The sequence below is a fragment of the Trachurus japonicus genome, chromosome 11, assembly GCF_045865225.1.
Source record: "Trachurus japonicus isolate A0001 chromosome 11, Traja_1.0".
Classification (NCBI taxonomy): domain Eukaryota; kingdom Metazoa; phylum Chordata; class Actinopteri; order Carangiformes; family Carangidae; genus Trachurus; species Trachurus japonicus.
The window spans coordinates 31,723,348-31,745,062 of NC_140917.1; the positions used below are offsets into that span (position 1 = coordinate 31,723,348).

At 41.4% G+C, this 21,715-nt stretch overlaps 1 protein-coding gene and 1 non-coding gene across 3 annotated transcripts; both read left to right on the forward strand.

Moving 5' to 3' along the window:
- The first annotated feature begins 3,761 nt into the window (after nt 1-3,761).
- LOC146979153 (U11 spliceosomal RNA) lies at nt 3,762-3,895 on the forward strand. Its single transcript, XR_015037179.1, has one exon. It is a non-coding gene; the product is annotated as a U11 spliceosomal RNA (small nuclear RNA).
- Nucleotides 3,896-4,315: 420 nt separating this feature from the next.
- On the forward strand, nt 4,316-20,778 carry gmeb1 (glucocorticoid modulatory element binding protein 1). Of its 2 annotated transcripts, none has more exons than XM_085792292.1 (10): nt 4,316-4,468; nt 5,920-6,112; nt 6,344-6,396; nt 6,498-6,613; nt 8,159-8,262; nt 13,011-13,159; nt 14,539-14,664; nt 14,782-14,919; nt 15,766-15,903; nt 19,661-20,778. In XM_085792292.1, exons 2-10 carry the CDS (start codon nt 5,985-5,987, stop codon nt 20,542-20,544), a joined length of 1,836 nt encoding a protein of 611 aa, XP_085648418.1. In that variant the 5' UTR covers nt 4,316-4,468; nt 5,920-5,984; the 3' UTR covers nt 20,545-20,778. The 2 variants fall into 2 exon arrangements, with proteins under 2 accessions (XP_085648418.1, XP_085648419.1); XM_085792293.1 differs by having other exon boundaries at nt 15,781-15,903.
- The last annotated feature ends 937 nt before the right edge of the window (nt 20,779-21,715 follow it).

Below are 21,715 nucleotides of genomic sequence, written 5' to 3' on the forward strand. Positions count from 1 at the left end.
TCAGGTTCCTGGGACTGAGAGTTCGATAGTCCTTTTTCAGGTAGCTGCAGGTTTTTCAAGGTACAGATGAGATAACCATGGACTGTCAGTGGTACACTGTGGTCGGCCATCACTTCCATTCCATGTGGCACCATTGTGGGTTTATAACTGTCAAAAGTTTGTGCAATGCTTTGCCTGCAATCCTATGTGACTGTAATATTGTAAATAATAGTGAACTATATAGAAAGGTCACCAAAAGCTATTCAGTTGATCGTGTGAACAAACACAGTGCACTCTACAATAAGTTTCACCATTTGAAAATCAATATGCTCCTCCTGCTACCGTAAGCTGTATGTGCACATAAGCCAAACTGACTTCAATCTTTGATCATTCTGTGAATAGTAATTAATGTTTTTGTAAAAAGAAAAAAAAAAGGAAAGAAAAAAGACACTTCTAGTTCAGGCGTATAGATAAAGATACAGATAGGGCACTGTAATTATAGTAGGTCCAATTGAAGTATTTGTACGATAGCAATAGGAGCAAGACATCAAGTATGTCACAGATTCATCTCTTAGTCATGTAGTCAGCGTTAGTAAAGATGTGAAATACAAACAAAAGGGAGCTTGACTTGCATCTGCAGCTTAGGCTAACAGCAACTTATTCTATTCGAAGCTCAATGCACAAAAATATAATTTCGTTCAGGCCTGAGTTGGTGAGGAATTCCAACTCATTTGATCCACAAGCATAAAAGGATGTTGTGCTTTGCTAGGTATCAGGAAGAAGGCCATTTGGGTTTAAATCTGTAGGAGAGTCTAGCTTCCATGTAGAAAACCTGGGCAAGATCAGTCAAAAGTTAGGGATGCCACATGGCATTGCAGAAGTCCAGCAAACCATGTTAAACCACGCTGGGTTTTGGCAGTTCCCTTTATTTCAGATTGTTTGGCAGGGCCTTAAAAGAAGTTTTCAACATCTTGGGAAATAAACTCAATTGCTTTATTTCAAAGAGTTCAAAGAGTGCTCTAAATACACTGCAATTCCCAAAATGTAGAACTATTTCTTCAAAGTTATCAAAGTGCTTGTTCTGAATCGTGGTATGACAGAAGTGATCACCAAGGTACAAACCTGAGGTATAATGCTGAGAAATGTTGACTAAACTCTAGTTTTTACATGAGTTAAGAGTATTTTTGGATTTAGTGACTTGTGACATGAATAATTCCAGCTGTGACGGAGCCTGTTAGTGGTCAGCTTGCAAACGAGATGTATTTATGGTGAAAGCACGTCGTCCGTCCACATAACTCACACCACACAGTGGCAGTAACTACCTTTAACACAGAGGATCACGTATGCATTTGAGTCTCTGGAGTCTTTTGACTGCAGGCCCCCATTAATCTGTTGTTTACAGGCCTGGAGGGTACAATAGACCACAGTACACTTAGCCTGGGAACTCACCTCCTCTCACGTCCGTCAATCACCTTTCACCAGCATCCCATGACAAAAAAAAAGAAAAAAGAACACTGTTCACATACACATTGTAAACAGCAAGAGATTATGCATTCTGCAGTTTTTACTTTGCGTTCACATGATCAAGCTTATATATTTTTTCCCTCCTTTAAGTTGATACATGCTGGATCTGGTAGGTAACATACTGGACATCATGTGGTTGCAGCGTAGCATTTGGTTAGGAATGTAATTCTCAAACACTTGCATCAACCCTTTATTTTTTAACTCGTCTAAACTGGCTCATGTTGTATTCTGTCTGCTATCGACCACCACCACGTGTTATAGCCAGGTTTAAGTACAGTGTAACATGTGATTTTTTTTGTTTTGTTCGTTTGACAATCAGATGTTAACATTTCATGTTCATGGTGAAGGTTGAGGACTTCATCACAGGGGTGCTATGCCTTGAAATCCAGCTATAAACGTCGTCCATCCAAAACCACCGTTTCTGACAGCCAGTCTGTTTATTACAACTACCTTCCTCACTTTTGTCTCATGTTAAAACAGGGTTCAATTGTACAATATCGTTTGAATGTGTGCGTGTTAAGAGCAAACCGTTCTCCAATGAGCATGAGAATCATTCCCCCCGAACTACTGCACTCAACAGTGTGAAAATGGCAGCCTCGGAGTGTTTGAAAGCATAGGGTCAAATTTAAAAGGACAATACCGAAAGACTGGAAACAATGGATTTCAAAAGGACTCATTACATGTACTTATATCTCATCGGCTGGCAGCAGCTGCCTCTTTAACCACCAGTGATTAACAGTTCAAACATTTGAATGCATTTGCAGCTCCATCTGAATTCTGTACATAACAATGGCCATTGTGAGAATGATGGTAATGAAGGGGACCATGACCAATCCTCAGTCTGTCTTCACTGAAATCTAAAAAAAACAAGGAGCTCAACATTTGTGGGTGTATGCAAATTCCCCCTCTCTCCAAGAGTGAGATGAGAAGATTGACACCACTTTCTTAAATCAGATTGATCAACTGATCCTCTGGTCTCACTCAATCAGAGAGACTGTGAAGATGCAAACCCCCCCCTCCCCCCCTCCCCCCACTCACACACAATGTTGAACTCTGCCTTTAATGATGTTACGTTACCCACTGGAATGATATGCCAGTCCACCGATAAAGCCACCGTACCAGAAAACATCGGCTGCTGTCGAGCTGCAGGACGGTACATGGCACAAAACTGTACAGCTTCTGAGCCCCATGGTCACATTTCACAGCTTTATCGAATAAATGTTATTTATTTTATATATTATGTAGAAGGGATTCGCTTATTTGATGTGATTTTATTGATTGGTTAAAAAAATGAATAAATAAATAGATGTCCAATGAACAATGTTTGGTCTATTCTTCTGTTTTTGGTTATTGTTTCATATAAACAAGGATTTGGCACCCTCTTCTGGCAGGTTGAAGGAGGATAATCATACATAGACCACCTTGGTTATATTTTATTTATGGTGACCATGCTACCGGCGTACACCCAAAGCAGGAGCTACATTAAGTAAGATTTGATTTTAAAGCTCATAGTGAGATATTTCCAGTGGAAAAAATTGTTAACTGTAATTTGGCATATGAGTATCATCATATATGCTAGGCTGTCAGGTTTCACAAATGAAATTTGAATAAAATAGATTTATTTCCCCAGTATCTGTTTCTGTATTGTACCCATTGAGGAACTACACAGTGCTGAAGGATAATTTTGATTTTTTTTCTCTAGACATTAGACATTTTTTATTTGGGGAACAACAATACATTTACAAATGCATAACTAGCCTATTTGTTGCCCTTTATTTTCATGAACATCACCCAAGCTCTCAAAGGATTTGAGGTAAAACACATAGGCAAACAGACTCTGTGTGGACAATAACCACCTTCAAACATTATTTTCTATACAAATAGGTGTTTAAAAACAGATTTAAAAAAATTAAGAGCAGACAGGTGAACAGGAATCTCGTCTTTCACAGTGCTCATTGATTACCCGAACGCAGCACTAGGTGATGATACGCACAGCGACCAATGAGAACCAATAGAAATGTACTGCCCCGCCTTTCACTACCCGTCATGCTCTTCGGCGGTGAAACCCACACATCCATCTGTTCTTAAACCTAACTATTGATTACTAATACGTATTTCTTTTGCAATATCTCTGTGTGTTTTATTTATATTACACGTCATTAAACACTTCTATGCAAAAGTCGCGCTGTATGTTTTGCACCTCTGAGTAAAGGGCGTGCTCCCCGTGCCTATTCCATGAGATGTTCAGGTACATCGTTAAAAAGGGCTTCTGCTGTGACTTGCACAGGAGGAGTGGTGATTACCATTCTTTCTGCGGAATCGCCATCAAGAGATTTCGGAAGCACAATTTTTAACACAGGGGATGCTAGTGATCACTTGTCCTGGCGCCCCGCCTTTACGCTGTAAAACAATATATCACTAACCCACAACCTAGTTAGGAAGACTGCTATGTCTACAGTAGCAGTGACACGATACAGGAATCAGAGAGGACCTGTTTACCAGGGGGAGTGATACTATCATGTGCTGTTGAGACTAATATTACTGAATGATTATAATCAATTAGATCGGTAACTTAAATGTTAGACTCGGTTTAACATTTGGGATTAAGCGTCACTAATTTTGATCGTATAATGGAACTGCTTGACTCTCTCCAGCATCTATTTACACCACATGGCATCACTGAGCAGGACATTAAAACATGAACAACCCACAAGAAGTGACTAAATAAAGTGTATAATAACAGAAGGTGTCACCGAGAGTGAAGCGCTCTCTACTTTTATACACCACGGCTAATGAGGTTACAGCAATGTAGTGTTAAAAGTGAGTTGCAGTTGAATTTTGTCCGGGTTTAGGAGAGCGTGAAAACAAGGCGAGCGCAGTTCAGCAGGAAGTCATGCTATATCGCCGAAGTGCGCATGCGCCGCAGCTCTCCACAATCTAGGGATGTGTTTCTCTTCATAAAACGGTAAGGACAAGCCTATTTCCATCCGTAGGATTTTAAATAGACTTAGCGATAAAGTACCAGCCGTTCCCACGACACAAACGGTCGTATTAACCGGGGGTTTCGGGTATACTGCGGAGAGGGGGGGGTTCAGCCGTCCAGGCTCGCACAGAATGGAGGGGCAACGCCGTCGCCGTGCCGTTGTTTGCTGTACGTGCCGCCGCACAGGGAGACGTCATTTTGAGGTGGGAGCGGAGAGTTAAAATGCAGAGTTACGAAGGGACGTACGGTTCATAGACAAGCGGCACGTAACCGTCACACTGTAAATGCAAAGCTTTACCCGTCTCGGACAGTATAGTTCACATTAATGTCCAGTCCTCCCACACACCAAGTTACGCCCTTGCAGTTAGCCATAATGGCTACCGTCGAGCTGAGCTGTGAGGATCTCAGCGGCGAAAAAGCAGCCGGCTGCCCCGCTCCAGCCGCCACAACCCGGCCAACTTTAACACATACAAGTGTTCTCATCCTTATCAAAACTGATGAATTTAGCACTAGTGTCCCTGTGAGTGCTCTACGGACCTCATGCCGCACATCATCCCTCTATATCAGCCTAAAACTGCGGCTTCAGTTCCCGGGTGCGCGGGGAACCCCACCACACTACTACCGTTACATCTTGATTCAAAAATGACAGTTTGACATTCTAGTAATGCTAACCCGACGGAAAGCGTCGTTCATAGAGTTGGTTGATATAGTTGTGGTTAGTTCACGGACAAAAATACATTTTGGGGCGGTCGAGGCTTTTCTGAAATGTGACTTTTAATTTTATAATAAGTGGATATGATATTATATTACTATTTTTTTCTTTAAAAAAAAAAAAAAAAACCTGTAAGTGATGGCCTAATTGTAAAACGATTGTTAGCTGTGTGTGTTCTTAGCTGGCAGGAAAGTGTTTGGTTTGATTATTTGTTAAATAACGGTATAGCTATTAATTCTTAAAACAAATGCTAGTTAGTTTTGTTAACATGTAACGTACAATAACACTTTGGTTTTAGAGTGTTTTAACTTAGCTAGTGCTGTAACATAGCCTAGCTAAACCTTTTATTTATTTTATTTTATTTGTCTGTGGTTTTTTCTCCAAGCTAAATTCCGCCTAATTATTCTTATTTTTAATTAATTTGGAAAGTAATTTTGTCTGAAACAAGTGTCAATGTCAAAAAAGTCACAACGCAGCATGTTTTTTCTTCTGAACCAAGGTTTGATGTCATTTTTCATTGTTTTACTTTTCTATCCTTCCCTAACTCAGGCTAGCTTTTATTTGTATGTTTTATTGCTTATCGCTCTGTTTTATTGCCTTTTGAGCCATCTTGATTAATATTGTTTTTAAATGTTTGATGTTGTTTTGTTTAAGCCCCTTGAGATGCAAGGTGGGAGATAAATAAAGTTATTATTATCATTATTATTTATTTCTCCTTCAGATGAGCAAACTCCCGGCCAGCTGTGCTGTGAAAACAGGCCCTCTTTGAGTCTTACTGAGAGTGTGATGGCGACCACTGAAGAGGTCACCGTGTCCATGGGTGAGGTGGTAATGGTAAAGGCAGATGGAGAGGGTGACCCCGATGACCCTAATAAGACTCAGGTCATCCTCCAGCTCCAACCAATCACCACAGGGTATGTACACAGGCAAGGCGTGGCATATTAAAGACTGTTGTTAAAGCTAGTATGTGGACTGAAGTTACAATTAATTTCAGAAATATTGAATGTAACAAATGCATTAGCCACTATTTGGTTTTAATCAAGGCTAATCATCACCAAGAGCACTACTCCCAAGTAGCTGGATGGAACATAGATCTGCAATCTGTTACCTAGAGGAAATGTAAAAAACACTAAATGTCTTTTCAGAGATGAATCTGCTGAAACAGACGCGGCCGTCATGGCTGTCGAAGCACAACCAGGTAAGATGATCAAAATGACGTCTGGACTTCTCAACAGATTTCTGTGGTTTCTCTCCAATCTGTCCGACTTGAAATGTTGCGTCTCTTTCCTCTTGTCTTAGAACAAACCGATGGAGATGATGTCGAGATCGGCTGTCCCATAACATGCGGCGACTGTAAAGCTGTTTTGCTAGTGAAGAAGTTTGTGTGCCCGGGAATCAACGTGAAATGTGTAAAGGTTGGTATTCATTATGGTTTTGAAGTCTATGCTGAAGCAAAATGGGAACTACAAAGAATTATCCTCATTTTTAAATTTCAAATGCGTCGCAGGAGACATAAACTGTATTTTTACAAACACTAAAACTCAGCAGAAAATGTATAGGTGACTTGTTATTACAAAACATCACTGGACATAAAGGCCACTGTCTAATCAGTCATTCAGCAGTAAAATAAACATGTACTGTTGACATGTGTCATGAATAATTAAATAAGATGAATGTTATCTTTTATGCCTGGAAGATTTCTTAGCTTTAGGTTTGGTTTCGTTCAATTCTTTTTTCATATGTAGTGTTATGAATAATTTGCATTAAATTGACACTTATTATCTATCATAGCTGGTCTAGTAGAAGCTGTAATGAGCATCCAAGTACAACATATGTTCTCACCAAAATAAAATGATGACTCAGAGCAACAAAGCTAAAAAAAAAAAAAAAAACACATCAGGAACAAGTGGTGCAGGAGAAGGGAGGCTTCTGTCAGCATCGTAAACACACAGTACATTAGGCCGTAAAAACTGAAGTGTGAAGTAAATCAACCCATCAATTCGCAGCAAAAAGGCTTGCACAGCTTTGTTAAGACAGAAGACAAAAGGTTTGACTGGACAATACAGAAACAAACACTTAAAGGACAATTGCAGGCAAATTCAACGGAGCTCTAGTTTCCTAATATTATAGGTATTTTTAATGTCTCCTGTTCTGCAATAGTTCTGTCTGTCCGGCAGCAATGAATAGGAGCAGACCAATCTTACTCTGTTTAGGCTGTTTACATCCCTCACAACCACTTTTTTCCCACAATGTCAGATGGCTATTCACACATACACCGACATTCTTGTAGTTTATTTACTTCAAGAAAGCTGACATGTTTGTAAACGGAGCTGTAATACAAAGCTTGACTTTGTATTACAGCTCCGTTTACAAACATGTCGCAGGAGTTGAGTTGACGGCTCAGTATGTTTACAGGCAGAATAAACAATATCCGGACTTACTCTTACTGCTAAGAAGACCTTGTGGCTCTGAGTTGATATTACTTTGTTGATAAAACAAACGGGAGCTTCAGACAACCTGTTAGTTAGCCGTCAACCCGACTCTCACGCGAGACCTCGCCAGACTTTGTGTTACAGCTCCATTTACAAACATGTCGGCTTGCTTGAAGTAAACAAACCCCTCAGTGTGTTTTGGAGTAGCCATCTGACGCTGTCTGTGGAAAAACAATGCGGTTTTGAGAGATGTAAACCACCTAAACAGCATAAGATCAGTATTCATATTCAGTACCCATTCATCGCTGCCTTAGGGATGCAGGGCCAGACAGAACTACTGCAAAACAGGAGCAATTCAAAAGACAATCTTCAGAATCCATCATTTAGACCTAAAATATTAGGAAAACATAGCTCCAGGTTGAATTTTCACAGAATTGTCCTTTAATATAGGACAGGGCAACAAGCTTAGCCAGGGAACAAGAAAGCAATGTGATGCTGACCTGCCTCTGTACAACATTTCTCCACCAGTATGAAGACCAGCTGATCAGCCCCAAACAGTTTGTGCACATCTCTGGGAAAGCCACACTGAAAGACTGGAAGAGAGCCATCAGGATGGGCGGAGTCATGCTGAGGTGAGGGGACTTTAAATTTAGGTTTATAATTACTGTTGTTGTCTGTCTTGTGATGTACAATGTTGTCCGTCATTGTAACATACAGTCAGTGAAGACAAATTTTTCCCATGGGGACCAATAAATCAAATCTTTCAGTATTTTTATGTTCTGAGCGCTGCTTGTTTGCAGTGCAGTGACACTGATAATGACTTATTATAAAGTCAAGTGCAGGCCCTTTACTTCCAAATGCTCCTCAACAAGTGCAATCATTATCATGTTCTTGTATGATAAAAGATAGTGTGGAGTGTTGATGCTGGGTTGTGTAGTAGGAAGTCATGGACAGTCGGTGTGTTAACAGCAGTAGATTTGAATCAGTGCACTGACTACCTATACGGCTGTATGGCAAATAATAGGGGTGTCAACAATAATCGATTCGGCGATGCATTGCAATGCGGGACATGCCCGATTCAGCATCGATGCGGCAACGTGCCATAATCGATTATGTCACTGTTTATTTTCTGGCCTCAAATAAAGTTGTGAAGTTTCAATTACCTCCGTGGGTATTTACGGAGCAACGACATGCGCAGCCCGTAGCTACAGGCTAAGCAGCAGCACCAGCAGTTGCAGTGTTGCCGCTGGATTTCTTTTTCCTTTTTTTATTTTTCACCCGCGGTCGGGTTGAGAATTAATTAATTAACGCTCGTGAGTCCGGCCGTGTCGGGTCCGAGACTCAACAAGCCGGTCGGGTTTTACCGTTACTACAGGCAACATGCCCGTTTATCACCAATAAACACAGTAGAGGAGGGGGAGTGACTGAGCTCAGGCTGGGGGGTCTCTGATGCAGAGAGAGAGAGACCTGCCGTGCCGTGTAAAAAAAAACCACAACAGAAAGTGTCACGACTTCCTGTATCGGGCCCTTCAAAATAAAAGCCCTGTAGTCTTTCATATAGTTAAGTCATATTGATTTTGAGTTAATATTGACAAGACACAGCTCCAAAGGTTTGTTTGTTTTTTCCTGCGACCAATCGACCAATGAAATTTTGGTCGGCTAATTTTTGGGGGCAGTCCTAGAAGTGATTTATGTTTTCTTTTTCAGGTTTGAAAATCCCATATCCAATACCTGTACCATTCAATTTTATTTTATTTTATGACATTTATGTCAAAGATACAGGAGAGTGATAATACACACATAGCAGCCGATAAAATCTGTTGTTAAATATTTCATGACTGATGAAAAATTTGCCGTGTTGTGTGCAGTAGAATTTTGATGCATTGCAATGCATCGGAGAATCGAATCGAATCGAATCGAATTGTGAGGGCAGTGCCAATGCACACCCCTAGCAAATAACCCCAATCATCACGCCTTCTTGTGAATTTAGCATGTAAACATTCTACATAGGGATGTTGCCGGCTCTGGAGTAGAGAGGCAGGATGAAATGAGAGACTGCTTATGTGTGTCTGTGTCGAACACATCCAAGATGTATCTCAGACAGGTTTTTTCTGCAGGGAGTCAGTTAACTAAGCATTTGCATTTCCCAATCTCTTTTAACTCTTGCTTTTGCTATAGACTCGGTCTGGATCAAAACAGCTGGTCTGGTCTGTGCAGCGCTGGCAGCACAACACTTTGTCACTTGCTGGCAAAGCTGCCTCTTTTACAACATTAAAGGGATAGTTAAACATTTTGGCAAATTAGCATATTGCCATAATCCCTATAGTCTTAGCAGTAGGTTCGATACCTTTAATTGTCAGTGCAAGCTGTTTTTAGATCGGCGGCGCAGAGACGTGAGCTCTACACGACGTGCAGTATTTTCGCCTTTCCCTCACCAAACTCATCAAAAACACAATCCAACAACTCCAAAACACTCCAATGGACAAGTTGTGACCTGCACGTTCACCACGCTATGAGATAATAATGTAACATTACGAAACAGTTGTTTTCGAGGCAAATGCCTAGCCGGAACTACATCCCAGACACGGCTGCTCGGCAGAGTAACTTAAAAAGCGCAAGTAGTTCTGAGTATTTGCTTCATGCACAGGGCTCCAGCGTGCGACCTATTAGGTCGCATATGCGACTTAATTTCTTAAGGTGCGAGTTAAAATTTAATGTTGTCGCTCCGGTGCTACTACTTGCGGGAGGACGAGTGGGGAAAAAAAACGTAGCCTAGTTTTTATTTTATTTTAAATAGCTTCCGTTACAAAGTAAAAAAATAAATAGATGGACTTGCACTGCGTCTGCATGGGTTGTCAGTCAAAAATACGCCGCCGCCGCCTCTCTCTCTCTCTCTCTCTCTCTCTCTCCCTCTCCCTTCACACACGCACACAGCAGCAGGCAGGTACACTCCCTCTCCCCCTCACCGCTACATGTGCACAGGGCTAGTCGCTGTAATGTTGTAGTCTTATTATTATTAACCATTATCCGCAGCTAGCTGACGTTAACTTTATCAGGCATGTCCATACGTTTACGGTGACCAAACGTCCTGTTTGCCCAGACATGTCCACATTTCACGTCCTGTCCGAGGCGTGTTTTTTTTTTTTTTTTTTCCTAAATGAAATCATCGGCGGTGTTGATTGTTTTTAACGGGACCGTGGACCGGCGCGGCCCGACTTCATTCTCGGTACCGGCCCGTTGAGTTAAATGTAGGAGCCCATTGTTGATCCATGGTCATCTAGGAGCTCAGAGGAACAGACAAGAAGCGCACTGCTTCAGAGCAGTTACAGTAAAGGTGTGTGTGTGTGTGTGTGTGTGTGTGTGTGTGTGTGTGTGTGTGTGTGTGTGTGTGTGTGTGTGTGTGTGTGTGTGTGTGTGTGTGTGTGTGTGTGTGTGTGTGTGTGTGTGTGTGTGAAAGAGAGAGACTACAGTAAAATACCCCCCCTCCTTGAGAGCAGACAGGAAAGACAGTAAAGAAGCAGGTGTGTGTGAGTGAGGGAGGGAGAGAGAGATTTTTATTATTATAATATTTTTTTTATCCCTGTGGTATTGAAAATGGTATCGAGTATTGAATATTTTCCCGAATATCGATATTGAGTTGAAAATGTTAGTATCCTGATCATGATCGTGACAACCTTAGTGCCAGTAACTGTCCATCTGATTACCTGGACAACTGCAGTGTCAGAAGGTCAGAATAGAGAAGTTGGTGCCACGAGCTAAAAGATGATGGAGACCAGTGTATCGATGGAGAAGGGACGGATTTGGAACACAGAGACATGCACGGAGAATGTGAGGCCAATCCCTGGCCACTATACCCCCTCACCCAAAAGAAGTAACTAAGTAACTTTTACTCTGAGTACATTTTAAATGAGTTTACTTTTACTTGAGTAGATTTTTATACCAGTAGGCCTACTTTTACTTTTACTTGAGTACAATTTCATCAAGGTAACAGATTTTTTTTTGTACTCTTTCCATCACTGTGGTCTATAGTTGATTATTTTAGCATTCTTACCTCATCAACAGCCCACTCTACTGCAGCCTCTTTAAACATGCCACTCTGTGTATTAGGTCACGTATTAATAACAGAAAAATATGGTGCTACCTAATTTGTTTTGGTGCTACTAAATGAAAAGCTAGGTGGCACCGGTGCTACCTGTGAAAAAGTTAGTCTGGAGCCCTGTTCATGCATAATATTATTTCATAGTGTGGTGAATGTGCAGGTCACAACTTGTCCAAGAGAGCGTTTCGGAGTTGTTGGATTGTGTATTTAGTTTCATGAGGGAAACGCAAAAGTGCCGTGTGCCTCCATTGCTCACGTCTCTGCCCCGCTGATCTAAAAATAGCCTGCACCGACAATTAAAGGTAACAACCCTAGGGATTATGGAAATAGGCGAATTTGCCAAAATGTTGAACTATCCCTTTAAGTTTTAAATAGGGGTGAAAGAAAATATTAACTGAAATATTGCGATATTTTGTTTTGCAATTTTTAATCAACAATTTGCATGCAAACATTACATTAACATTACATCACATCAGAGCTCAGGTCTGTGGCTCATCACATGTTTGAGCCTTACCTAACTTAGCACAGTCAAAAATATATTGTCTCACTTATAATATCACAATATTTCATATTGTTGCCCCTGTATTGTGATATGTATCGTATTGCCAGATTATACACACCCATAATTTTAAACATGATGGTATCTTGGCATTTTATCTGGAGCGACGTCCTACAATGATTTCTATATCTTTCAAACTAAACTAAGGGTTGAATTGTCCCTTTCATATTGATTCTCATCTGTGGTCTGTGTGTCACTGGGGTGTATTTCTATGTCTGACCACTTACAAAAACTGTTATCCTCTCCTTTTTTATTCTGTGAAATGCTGTGTTTTCTGTACTGCTGCTGTTGTGTGCTGTGTTACTGTATTCGCTCCCCACAGCCACTGTTGATACCAGACGCTCCCTGATTTAGAGAAGCTATAAACACATATTGCATTCTGCTGAAGCTCTCCCTGCATTGTGGGATACTTGTGCCCTATAGGTTTTTTTTTTTCTTTTTTTAACCAGCTCAGATTTTATTCTTACCACCCAGGCTGTTTGTGTGGGCAAGTCCTGCCTGCTTCAGCTGTTCCACTTCACACAGTGCACAGGCAGCACATGTTGAATGCATATTAAAATCTGAAGAGACAGTGCCTGAAATAAATAACCTAAATATCTGTGTCCATTTTTGGTGAAGACAAAGGGAATAATATTTTTAAAGATCTAAACTGATAACATACTGTGAGGATCAATCATTTATTCTGTCACTAGTTGATCCCATTCTTTATATCTGCTCTCCAGAAAAATGATGGATTCAGGTCAGCTCGACTTCTACCAGCACAGCACGCTGTGTACCAACACGTGTCGCAGCACCAAGTTTGACCTTCTCATCAACAACACACGCTTCCCTCCAGATGGCAGCAGACTTAACACGCCCACGTCCTCTCAAGGTGAGAGCATGTCATGGTCATGACTGGTCAGTCTGTCGGTTAGGATGGTGTATTGTTTTTTATACTCCTCATTCAGAATCTGGCTCCATCAGTCTCGTTTCAGATTTTATGGATCGTATAAAGAAACATTGATTTCTTGAGGCAGAGTTATGCTGCAACAAACCATGTTTTGTCTGAGCTGCTGACCCGTCCTCTCTTGACCAAGAGATCCTAGAGAAGAGTGCATGGGAGCAAAACCTCTGGACTTAAATAGAAAACCAAAGAATACCACACACAGTCTGTGACTTGAACTCTAAACACATAGTTTTTAAGTCCTGAAATCATCAACAGGCAAAACACACTGCCTTAAGATCTCAGGCTATATCTACAATAGTAACATTTCAATCTCCAAACAGAATTAAAACAAAACAAAAAACAAAAAAAAAATTTGCATCCAGACAACCATTTTAGGCTTACATTGGAAATCATTTCCTTCCATAGAAACAATGCAGATGTCAACTACACAGCAGCACTGAGCAAGACAACACGTTTTCTTTAACCTTTGTCTTGTGTCAGCTTTCTGCTACCATCTCTAGTGTTAGGGTCACTTTTGATCCGAGTCAAAAATACACTAAAAACATTTTTTCCATCCAACTTGTTTTTCTTCTCTTGGTTACATTGTTAGACTTCCTTATCCATGGAAATGGTTGGTTTTAATATTTTTGGGGCCTTTTTTGTCAGTATACCCCTTGGCTTCACTGTAACCTTCCTCTTGTCAGCTTTCTCCTTCCATCTCTTGTGTTACGGTCGGTTCTGACCCGAATCTTAAATCAGCCATAAAACACTAAAAACAATGATTTATCATCCCATTAGTTTCTCATCTCTTGGTTACATTAGGCTCCTTATCCATGAAAAGGTTGGTTTTGCACTTAGGATTTCAGTTTTAACTCTCATTATTGTTCTTATCGTTATAACCGGGTCAAAATTGACCAGAAAAACAAAAAAGTCATAAATTTAACCAGAGCATTTTAGAATTTTGTTTGTTTGTTTTATTTTGTTTAAATAGAGATTCCTGACAAAGTAAAAAAGCCTTGATGCAATAAACAAATGTATGTGGTACTTTTTATGCATTAAAAACCTAAAAACAGGTCAGTGGTGACCTGAACACAAGAGGAAGGTTAATTCGTCATCATCATCATTTTCAAAGATCTTGTCCAGACTACAAAGCATCCCTGGAGTTTTCAAACTAAAACTTTAAGAAGCAATTCTGCACTCGACATTTCTGATACTTGTGATTTGGTTGATGAACATTAGCTAGCTTCAGCAGTCTGAATGAAGTCTAATTCCCACCCTGAACCGTAGTTTCAGTCTGTCTCTGGTGCTCTCCTGTATCATTGCAGCTCAGGTGGTTTTGGGGAACGGTGGCGTAGTGGGCGAGGACAGACCGGACGTTCTGAGCGGGAAGGTGGACTGGAGCTCCGGTTCGCTGGAATCTGCAGACAAGAAGGAATCCAATGAGATCTCAGGTCACATCCCTACACCGATCGTCATTGGCTCATTTCACCACAGTGGTAATTGTCTGCGGATAAACACCGATCTCACCGGTGACTGACGTCTTCCCTCGCTTTTGTCTCGTTCCACAGAGGACACGCTGAACTTCTGGAAGGGTATTGCCGATGTGGGTTTGCTTGGCGAGGTGGTGACGAACATCAACACCGAGCTGCTAGAGCTGCTGAACAGCGTGCAGCAGCTCAGGGATCTGGCTGCCATTCAGGACACAGGTACAGACTAACGCTCGTGTGAAACATTTGCTGAGAACTGCATCATCATAACAGTACAATTCAGAAAAGAAAGAACAAATTCAGCTGTTGACGAAAGCTATGGACCACTTGCACAGTGTAGTGTGATGTACTTCCGCTTTAAGAAGTTACGGTCCGCTCACTTCCAGTTGTCATCTTTATCATAGCGCTTGCTAAATTTAGATTAGCCTATAACACTTTACACCTAACTCTCTCATTCTACATTCATAGTTATGTTTGTACATGTTGTTAATAGTATAGTCAGTTCAGTTTGTATTTTTATATATAGTAGTCGAAGCATTAGGCATTTTGCCTGGCTATATGAAAATTAGAGGCTAAATAAAATTACATACAACACTTACATTTTTCATTCATGTTTGTACATATTGTTACTAGTATAGTTGGTTCTGTTTGCATTTTTGTTTATATTGGTCGAAGCATTTCTGATCATTTAATCATTGATCGCATTTCGCCGTTAGCCGCCCGGCTAAGTTAGCATACTGGCTAAATGAAAATTAGATACAAAATTACAAACGAATGTAGAATGAAAGAGTTGGGTGTAAAGTGTTATGTAGGCTAATCTAAATACAGAAAGCGCTACGGTAAAGATGACCGCCGGACCGTAACTTCTTAAAGCGGAAGTACACTACATTGTGCAAGTGGTCCATAGGATGGAAAACCGACACCGGGGGGCTCGTAGAAAGGCCACCGTCGGTTTCTGTGAGAGTACTGATTGAATACCTAACCATTCGTTATGCAACAGCTGAATTAGTTCCTTCTTTCTGACTGACAAAGTGACGCTTTGATTGATTGCCGCACTGATCCCAGATTCCTGTCTGGTAGAGGTGGCGGTGCTCAGTAACCTGGCCCAGGTGTTCGGCCTCCTGGACTCGGTCAAGAATATCCTGGAGAGGAGGCGGCAGCAGACGGATCCCAGCCAGGAGCAGGTCCTCAACACACTCTCCAGTGAGTATATCATCATCATCATCATGCACTTGATGCTAGGTTTGGTTTCATTATAAAAACTTGAACACTTTTTTTCCCCCTCTGATCCACTGTGTTAAAGTCTTTCAGTTTTTTATTCAATTATAGAAAAATGTGAAAAAGTTAAAGCAAATGAAACCTTTATTATATACGTAATATCAGGGTTGGAAGAGTTATACTTTAAAAATGTAATCCAGTCCAATTACAAGTTACCTGTTAAATAAATGTAATCAGTAACTTAGTTACCTAGTTTTAGTTACTTTTGAAATTACTTCAATAGGCTACCAAAAATGCAAATGAAGAATATCACGCAGCCAGCACGCATCAATCCACGTAGATTAGATCACTCCAAACAGGAAGTCAAACGCATTGAGCAGCCATAAGGTGAATTTCAAAATATAAGACAAGACAACATAAGATCCTGATTGTAAAATCAACACTTGGTCAACATTATTCAGCGGTCAGTCAGAGGGTCCTGTAGCTGACAGGACCTCATGGAGGTAGAAAACATAATGATGGAGGTGGAAAACCACAACAAGTAATGATACAAAACATCTGTTCTACAAACAGAAAGCTTAATGTTGAACAGTGAATGGACCTCAGAAAGGCAAAGTGATCTGCTGTTGACCTTTATGTCTCACTTTATACACAGCTGTTGTTATCACATTAGCTGGTAGTGCTCCTGTGATCTTGTGATCTGGAGTCTCCAGCTGCTCTGGGCTCCAGAGACGGAGAGCAGTGGGCGATGGTTTGATCCGACAGTCAGAGATAAACCACAATAGAGACAGAACAGTGTGAGGAAATTGGGGCACACACAGATCGAGGCTACACGGGTGTCGTTTCACGTGCTGGTTTAATTGTGGTGTTGTGTCGGAAAGTGTCGCTATGCGTGCGCACTGTGCACTTGTCTGCTGCATTGTAGCTGCTATATGTTTGGTAAGTAATCCCTGTTTTTATTAAATATAATTTATAATATAAATATAATTTATATACTATATATATATATATATATATATATATTTTTTTTTTCTGAACTGTAATGGATTATAGTTAGCTTTTTTGTATCCCAAAATGTAACGCCATTACATGTAATCTGTTAACTCCCCAATCCTGTATATTATAGCATTATTAACAGATATACTGTATCCTCATCAGTATCTATATACTTTATACTGGTCATGTATTATGCAGAAAAACTGAAAGTAACTAATCCACTGCTCACCTGTAGCCTACCTCAAAACACTGCAGCCACTGCTTTCACAACGTCTAACCTGCTAGCAAAGCATTTTCCCACCTCCATGGTCAACAGGTGAGAACCTGCTGTGGTCCTGTGTCGACCGTAAAGGAGCTTTTCCACCCAAACTTTCTTTTCAGGAACTAAAAGGTTCCAGTGTTCTCTTGTCATCTGCATTTCCACCAAGGCCCAAAGTCCCGGGGAGATTATGCAAATCATTACTGAAGTAAATGTACCAGTCTTAAAATTACAGATCGTACAAGGACAAAGATTTCTTCTCAAACACATTATTTTGATTATGCACAGTGAAAAACAAGGATCAAGAAGTCTTAACAGTGGCAAAATGATAAGGCTTGGCAGCTAACAACTGCAACGTATTAATCCTTCTTTTCACCACAGTAATATTAGGATTTATTTAGAGATGCACTGAAATAAAAATAATTCCAAACTAACAAGACTGTTGGCCCAGACGTGTGTGTGACACCACATGTGGAGAACAGCTCCAAGACGGCACTGAGATGAAGTAGCAGGAGCCAATCTGTGGGTTTGCAGTAATGACCACGGCCTGTTTTCATCAAACACCTGAAAATTAAACGTTAAAACACTCTAAAGGGTAATGCTGGGATTCTTCAACCTTATTTTCCCACCTTTTGAGGCGTAAACAGTATTATGGTACCTGGCAATGAATAGCAATATAGGAAAATACATGATAAATCAATACAATAATTGAAAAAAAACATTCATAAAGACATTTTAATGCCACAGGGCGGTGTGTGCTTACGGCTATAAATTGGGTTAAATTTGAGTTGGCTACTTTTAAGGCTGCCCTTCTCTGAGTTGTGTGTACACAATACAGTAAAACACCAATCAAATGAAGGTAACTATCCTGTGGTTGTGCCACCTGTCTGTGGATGAGGAGCCGCTGGGAGAGAAAATCTACTTTCTGTGCCTAAAGTCTAGCTATTCAGCAGAGGTGGGTAGAGTAGCCAAAACATTTACTGAAGTAGCAGTATTGTTACTTTAGAATAATATATACATAATAATATACACAAAAATATAAAATAGCAATAAGCTTATTCAGATAATCCCAAAGAACACGTAACAACTGAGACGCCGTAGCGGTGCGCATTCGATGCGCCATGTTTTTTTTGTGCATGTCCATGGTGCACGGCTCCACCCTCAGGTTGTGTCTTTCCTACTGTTTCCCACGGAGCTCTTCCCGTATGTGGAAAGGCGTCGCCTCCGAGATGTAGAATGTATATTATAGAAGAGAAACACACATTTCAAGATAGAACAGACATTGTCCTGTGATTTTCAGCCTCCTTTTATTTTTAACAGAGGAGGGACAATACCTGACTGTAATATGCCAGGATGTGCAGCTTTTTAAATGTTGCTTAAGTTGGATTTTTATACTAAAAACGTAAGGCAATTACTTTTAGACAAACAAGGCATAATTTATTAATTTGGCCGGTGAGAAATATGTTAGTCGGTAAATTTGTGGAGGTCACTAGCCAATGGCTGATGAGGTAAAAAGTTATTTTACACCCTGGTACTTCTTCTTCACAAATATACTCAAGTAAAAGTACAGTATGCTGCACTGAAACTACTCATACAAGTACAGTTTATCCAAAAATGTACTCAAGTAAATGTAATGGAGTAAATGTAGCGCATTACTACCCACCTCTGTTATTCAGTCATATTAAATGTGATGAAATGCATCACTGTGACCTGAAACTACTTGGAAAAAGTCTGAAATGTTAAAAAGTGGTGATGCTCCAACTCTTGGAGAGTTAATGAGTCAGTGTTGTCGTCTGGAGATTGGACTCGACATTTGGTGGTTTAAGCTGCATTTGCTATAACTCTCTGAATGTCACATAGTGGCAGTGTAAAATGTAATCTCAGGGAAAATGAGTCAGAGGCACATTAATGTGAAGCTGCTGTTTGTTTTTTATTTTATTTTGTGTTTTTCATATATATATATTATTTCACAAAAATATAAATCATTGGTACAAATCCATAGTAATTCATGGTATACATGCAAAATTAAACCGAAAAGGAAGGACAAAAAAGAACAACAGCAACATCAACAAACAAAAACGGTAGTAGCAACAACAACAAAAACGAAACAAAGGTGAAAATTATGTATCCACCTTTTTCCGAATGTCAAAAACGTACACTGGTACGGTTTCCATGGTTTCGGTAGTTGCGGTAAATGTATGGATTTTTTTTTTTCAATGAAAATCTGAATCATCACACCAGCTTTTAACAATGGATACCACACAAATTGACATCCGTGTTAAAAGCCAGCGTTAATAGATCCATGCGCTTACCGACTGAAACGACTGAAAACCATGGAAACGTAAACGTACAATTCCACCGGAAATGCAAAACCGGCTTCCGGTTTTGACCATAAATGATGTTCGGAAACTTGTGGATAGAATAAAAAAATAAATAAAAAAGCTGCTGTGTTTGCTCATGGCTGTCTTGTGGTTTCCCCCCGTTCAGACCTGGAGGTGCAGCTGGAGGAGCAGAGGAAGCAGCAGCAGGTGCGAGCTCTCCTCTCCTGCCCGCAGCCGCCCAAAAACAAGACGCCCACCAAGCGGCCGACCAAGCGGCCTCGCCTGCAGCGGCCCGCCTCCACCACCACCCTCCTCACCTCCCCCGTCGTCAACCAGCAGGCCGCCCTCCAGCCCCAGCAGTTCACCGTTCTCTCGCCCATCTCCCTGTCCTCGGTGGGGCAGCCCTTCACCGTGACGGGCCTGCCCATCGCCTCGCTCGCCCAGTCCTCCAACACCGTCACCCTGCTCCCCGCCGGCTCGCAGCTCTTCACCCGCTACATGGTGGCCGGCGACGGCAAGGCCGACACCATCACCCTGCACCCGTCCTCCGGCCTCACGCTGGTGGGCGCCACCGCGGCCATGCAGGACTCCTCGGGCCAGCTGGGCGCCACCATGGTGAGCCCCGTGGAGCTGCTGCACCTCAGCCAGCAGGGCGGCGGCGGCGGCGGCGAGGTGGTGCCCATCGAGGGCCAGATGGTGGACGGCACCGTGCTGGTGCAGCAGGAGATGATGCAGGGCGAGGCGGACGGCGGGCACACGGAGCACACGGTCATCGAGATCAACCCGGCCCCCGTGGAGCAGGGGGGGGTCGGGGTCGGGGTGATGGAGCTGCAGCTGACGGGCGAGCCGGGCGCCGACGGGGCGGCCATGGTCATCCAGAGCGGGATGGAGGTGACGATGGCGGCCGACGGCGAGGAGACGCAGTGCCAAATCCAGGAGGCGCAGACTGAGGGGGTTCAGGGGCTGCAGCTGGACGCCAGCGGACAGTTGTCAAATGTACAGATAGTGGTGATAGGGGAAAACACTCAGGAAGAAAACACGGTGAAATGAGAGACACTCCTATTTTATCCAGCACAGCAGGTATGAACTTGTACTGAGCTATTACAGACTTGTGAAACTGTAAATACACCAAATTTTCAAATCCACAGTTTGACTTGGCCTAAGACCAAGCATTAGGGTAGCCATCTTCCTTTTTTTTTGGTGCATGTATGTGTGTGTGCGTGCGTGCGTGTGTGTGTGTGTATGCTCCTCAACTTCTTGTTTAAAAAAAAAAAAAATTAAACAAAGAGGCATGCAGCGCCACATTATGTAATATTATAATACATTTTCACCTTGTGATGTAATAATGCCGCATTTTGTCATAATCTGACACATATTGTAATAAAATTCTTGAACGTAATGTGTAAAAAAAAATTATAAATTGCGCCAAATTATTACAAAATGAGCATGGTGCATTATTTTTATGAAGAAAATGTAATAATTACGTAACAACTTATACAGTAAAATGCAGCAAAGTTAAAACACATTGGATTCAAGAGTTTTATTACAAAATGTGGCAGATTATTACAAAATGCCACGTTATTACATCACAAGGTGAACATTTATTACATTATTACATAATGTGGCATCACAACAAAGAATCAAACCTTCACTCCTGTTTTGTATTTAAACGATAGTTCCATGTTTTTCCAGCTGGGCTCTTATTTTTCTAGTTTCAGCTCCAGCGTCCGCGTCCGCAGTATTAACCCCCCCACCCCACCACCAGGTGAACAAAAATGATCTGAAAGAGTAAAAGACAGACGGACAGAAAAAAAAAGAAGACTCTGCAGCCTACTGTACTTACTGTGGTTGAAGTCGCAGCTTGAAAGTACACTTGTCACCTCCATGTAAAGTATTTAAGATCAAATGTATCTGAACCTCAGACTGCGGATCAGCACCAGGTTTGTCAACAGTACAGTCCGTCATCAGTCTTCAATCCACTGTGTGTGTTGCTGTGTTACTTTTGTCTGTTTTCAGTGGGGGTATTCAACATAATGTATTTATTGCAGCTCCAGCACAGAGGGCTGAGTTGATGGAGGAGGGTAGTTTAAGGCGCAGACAGTAACACATTATATTTAAACACATACAGTATCAGATGGCAAAAAACACTGCACAGCATTTTAGAATACTCACACACAGGACTCCACAAAAGCTTTTTCTCAACAAATCACGTTGCGAAGCA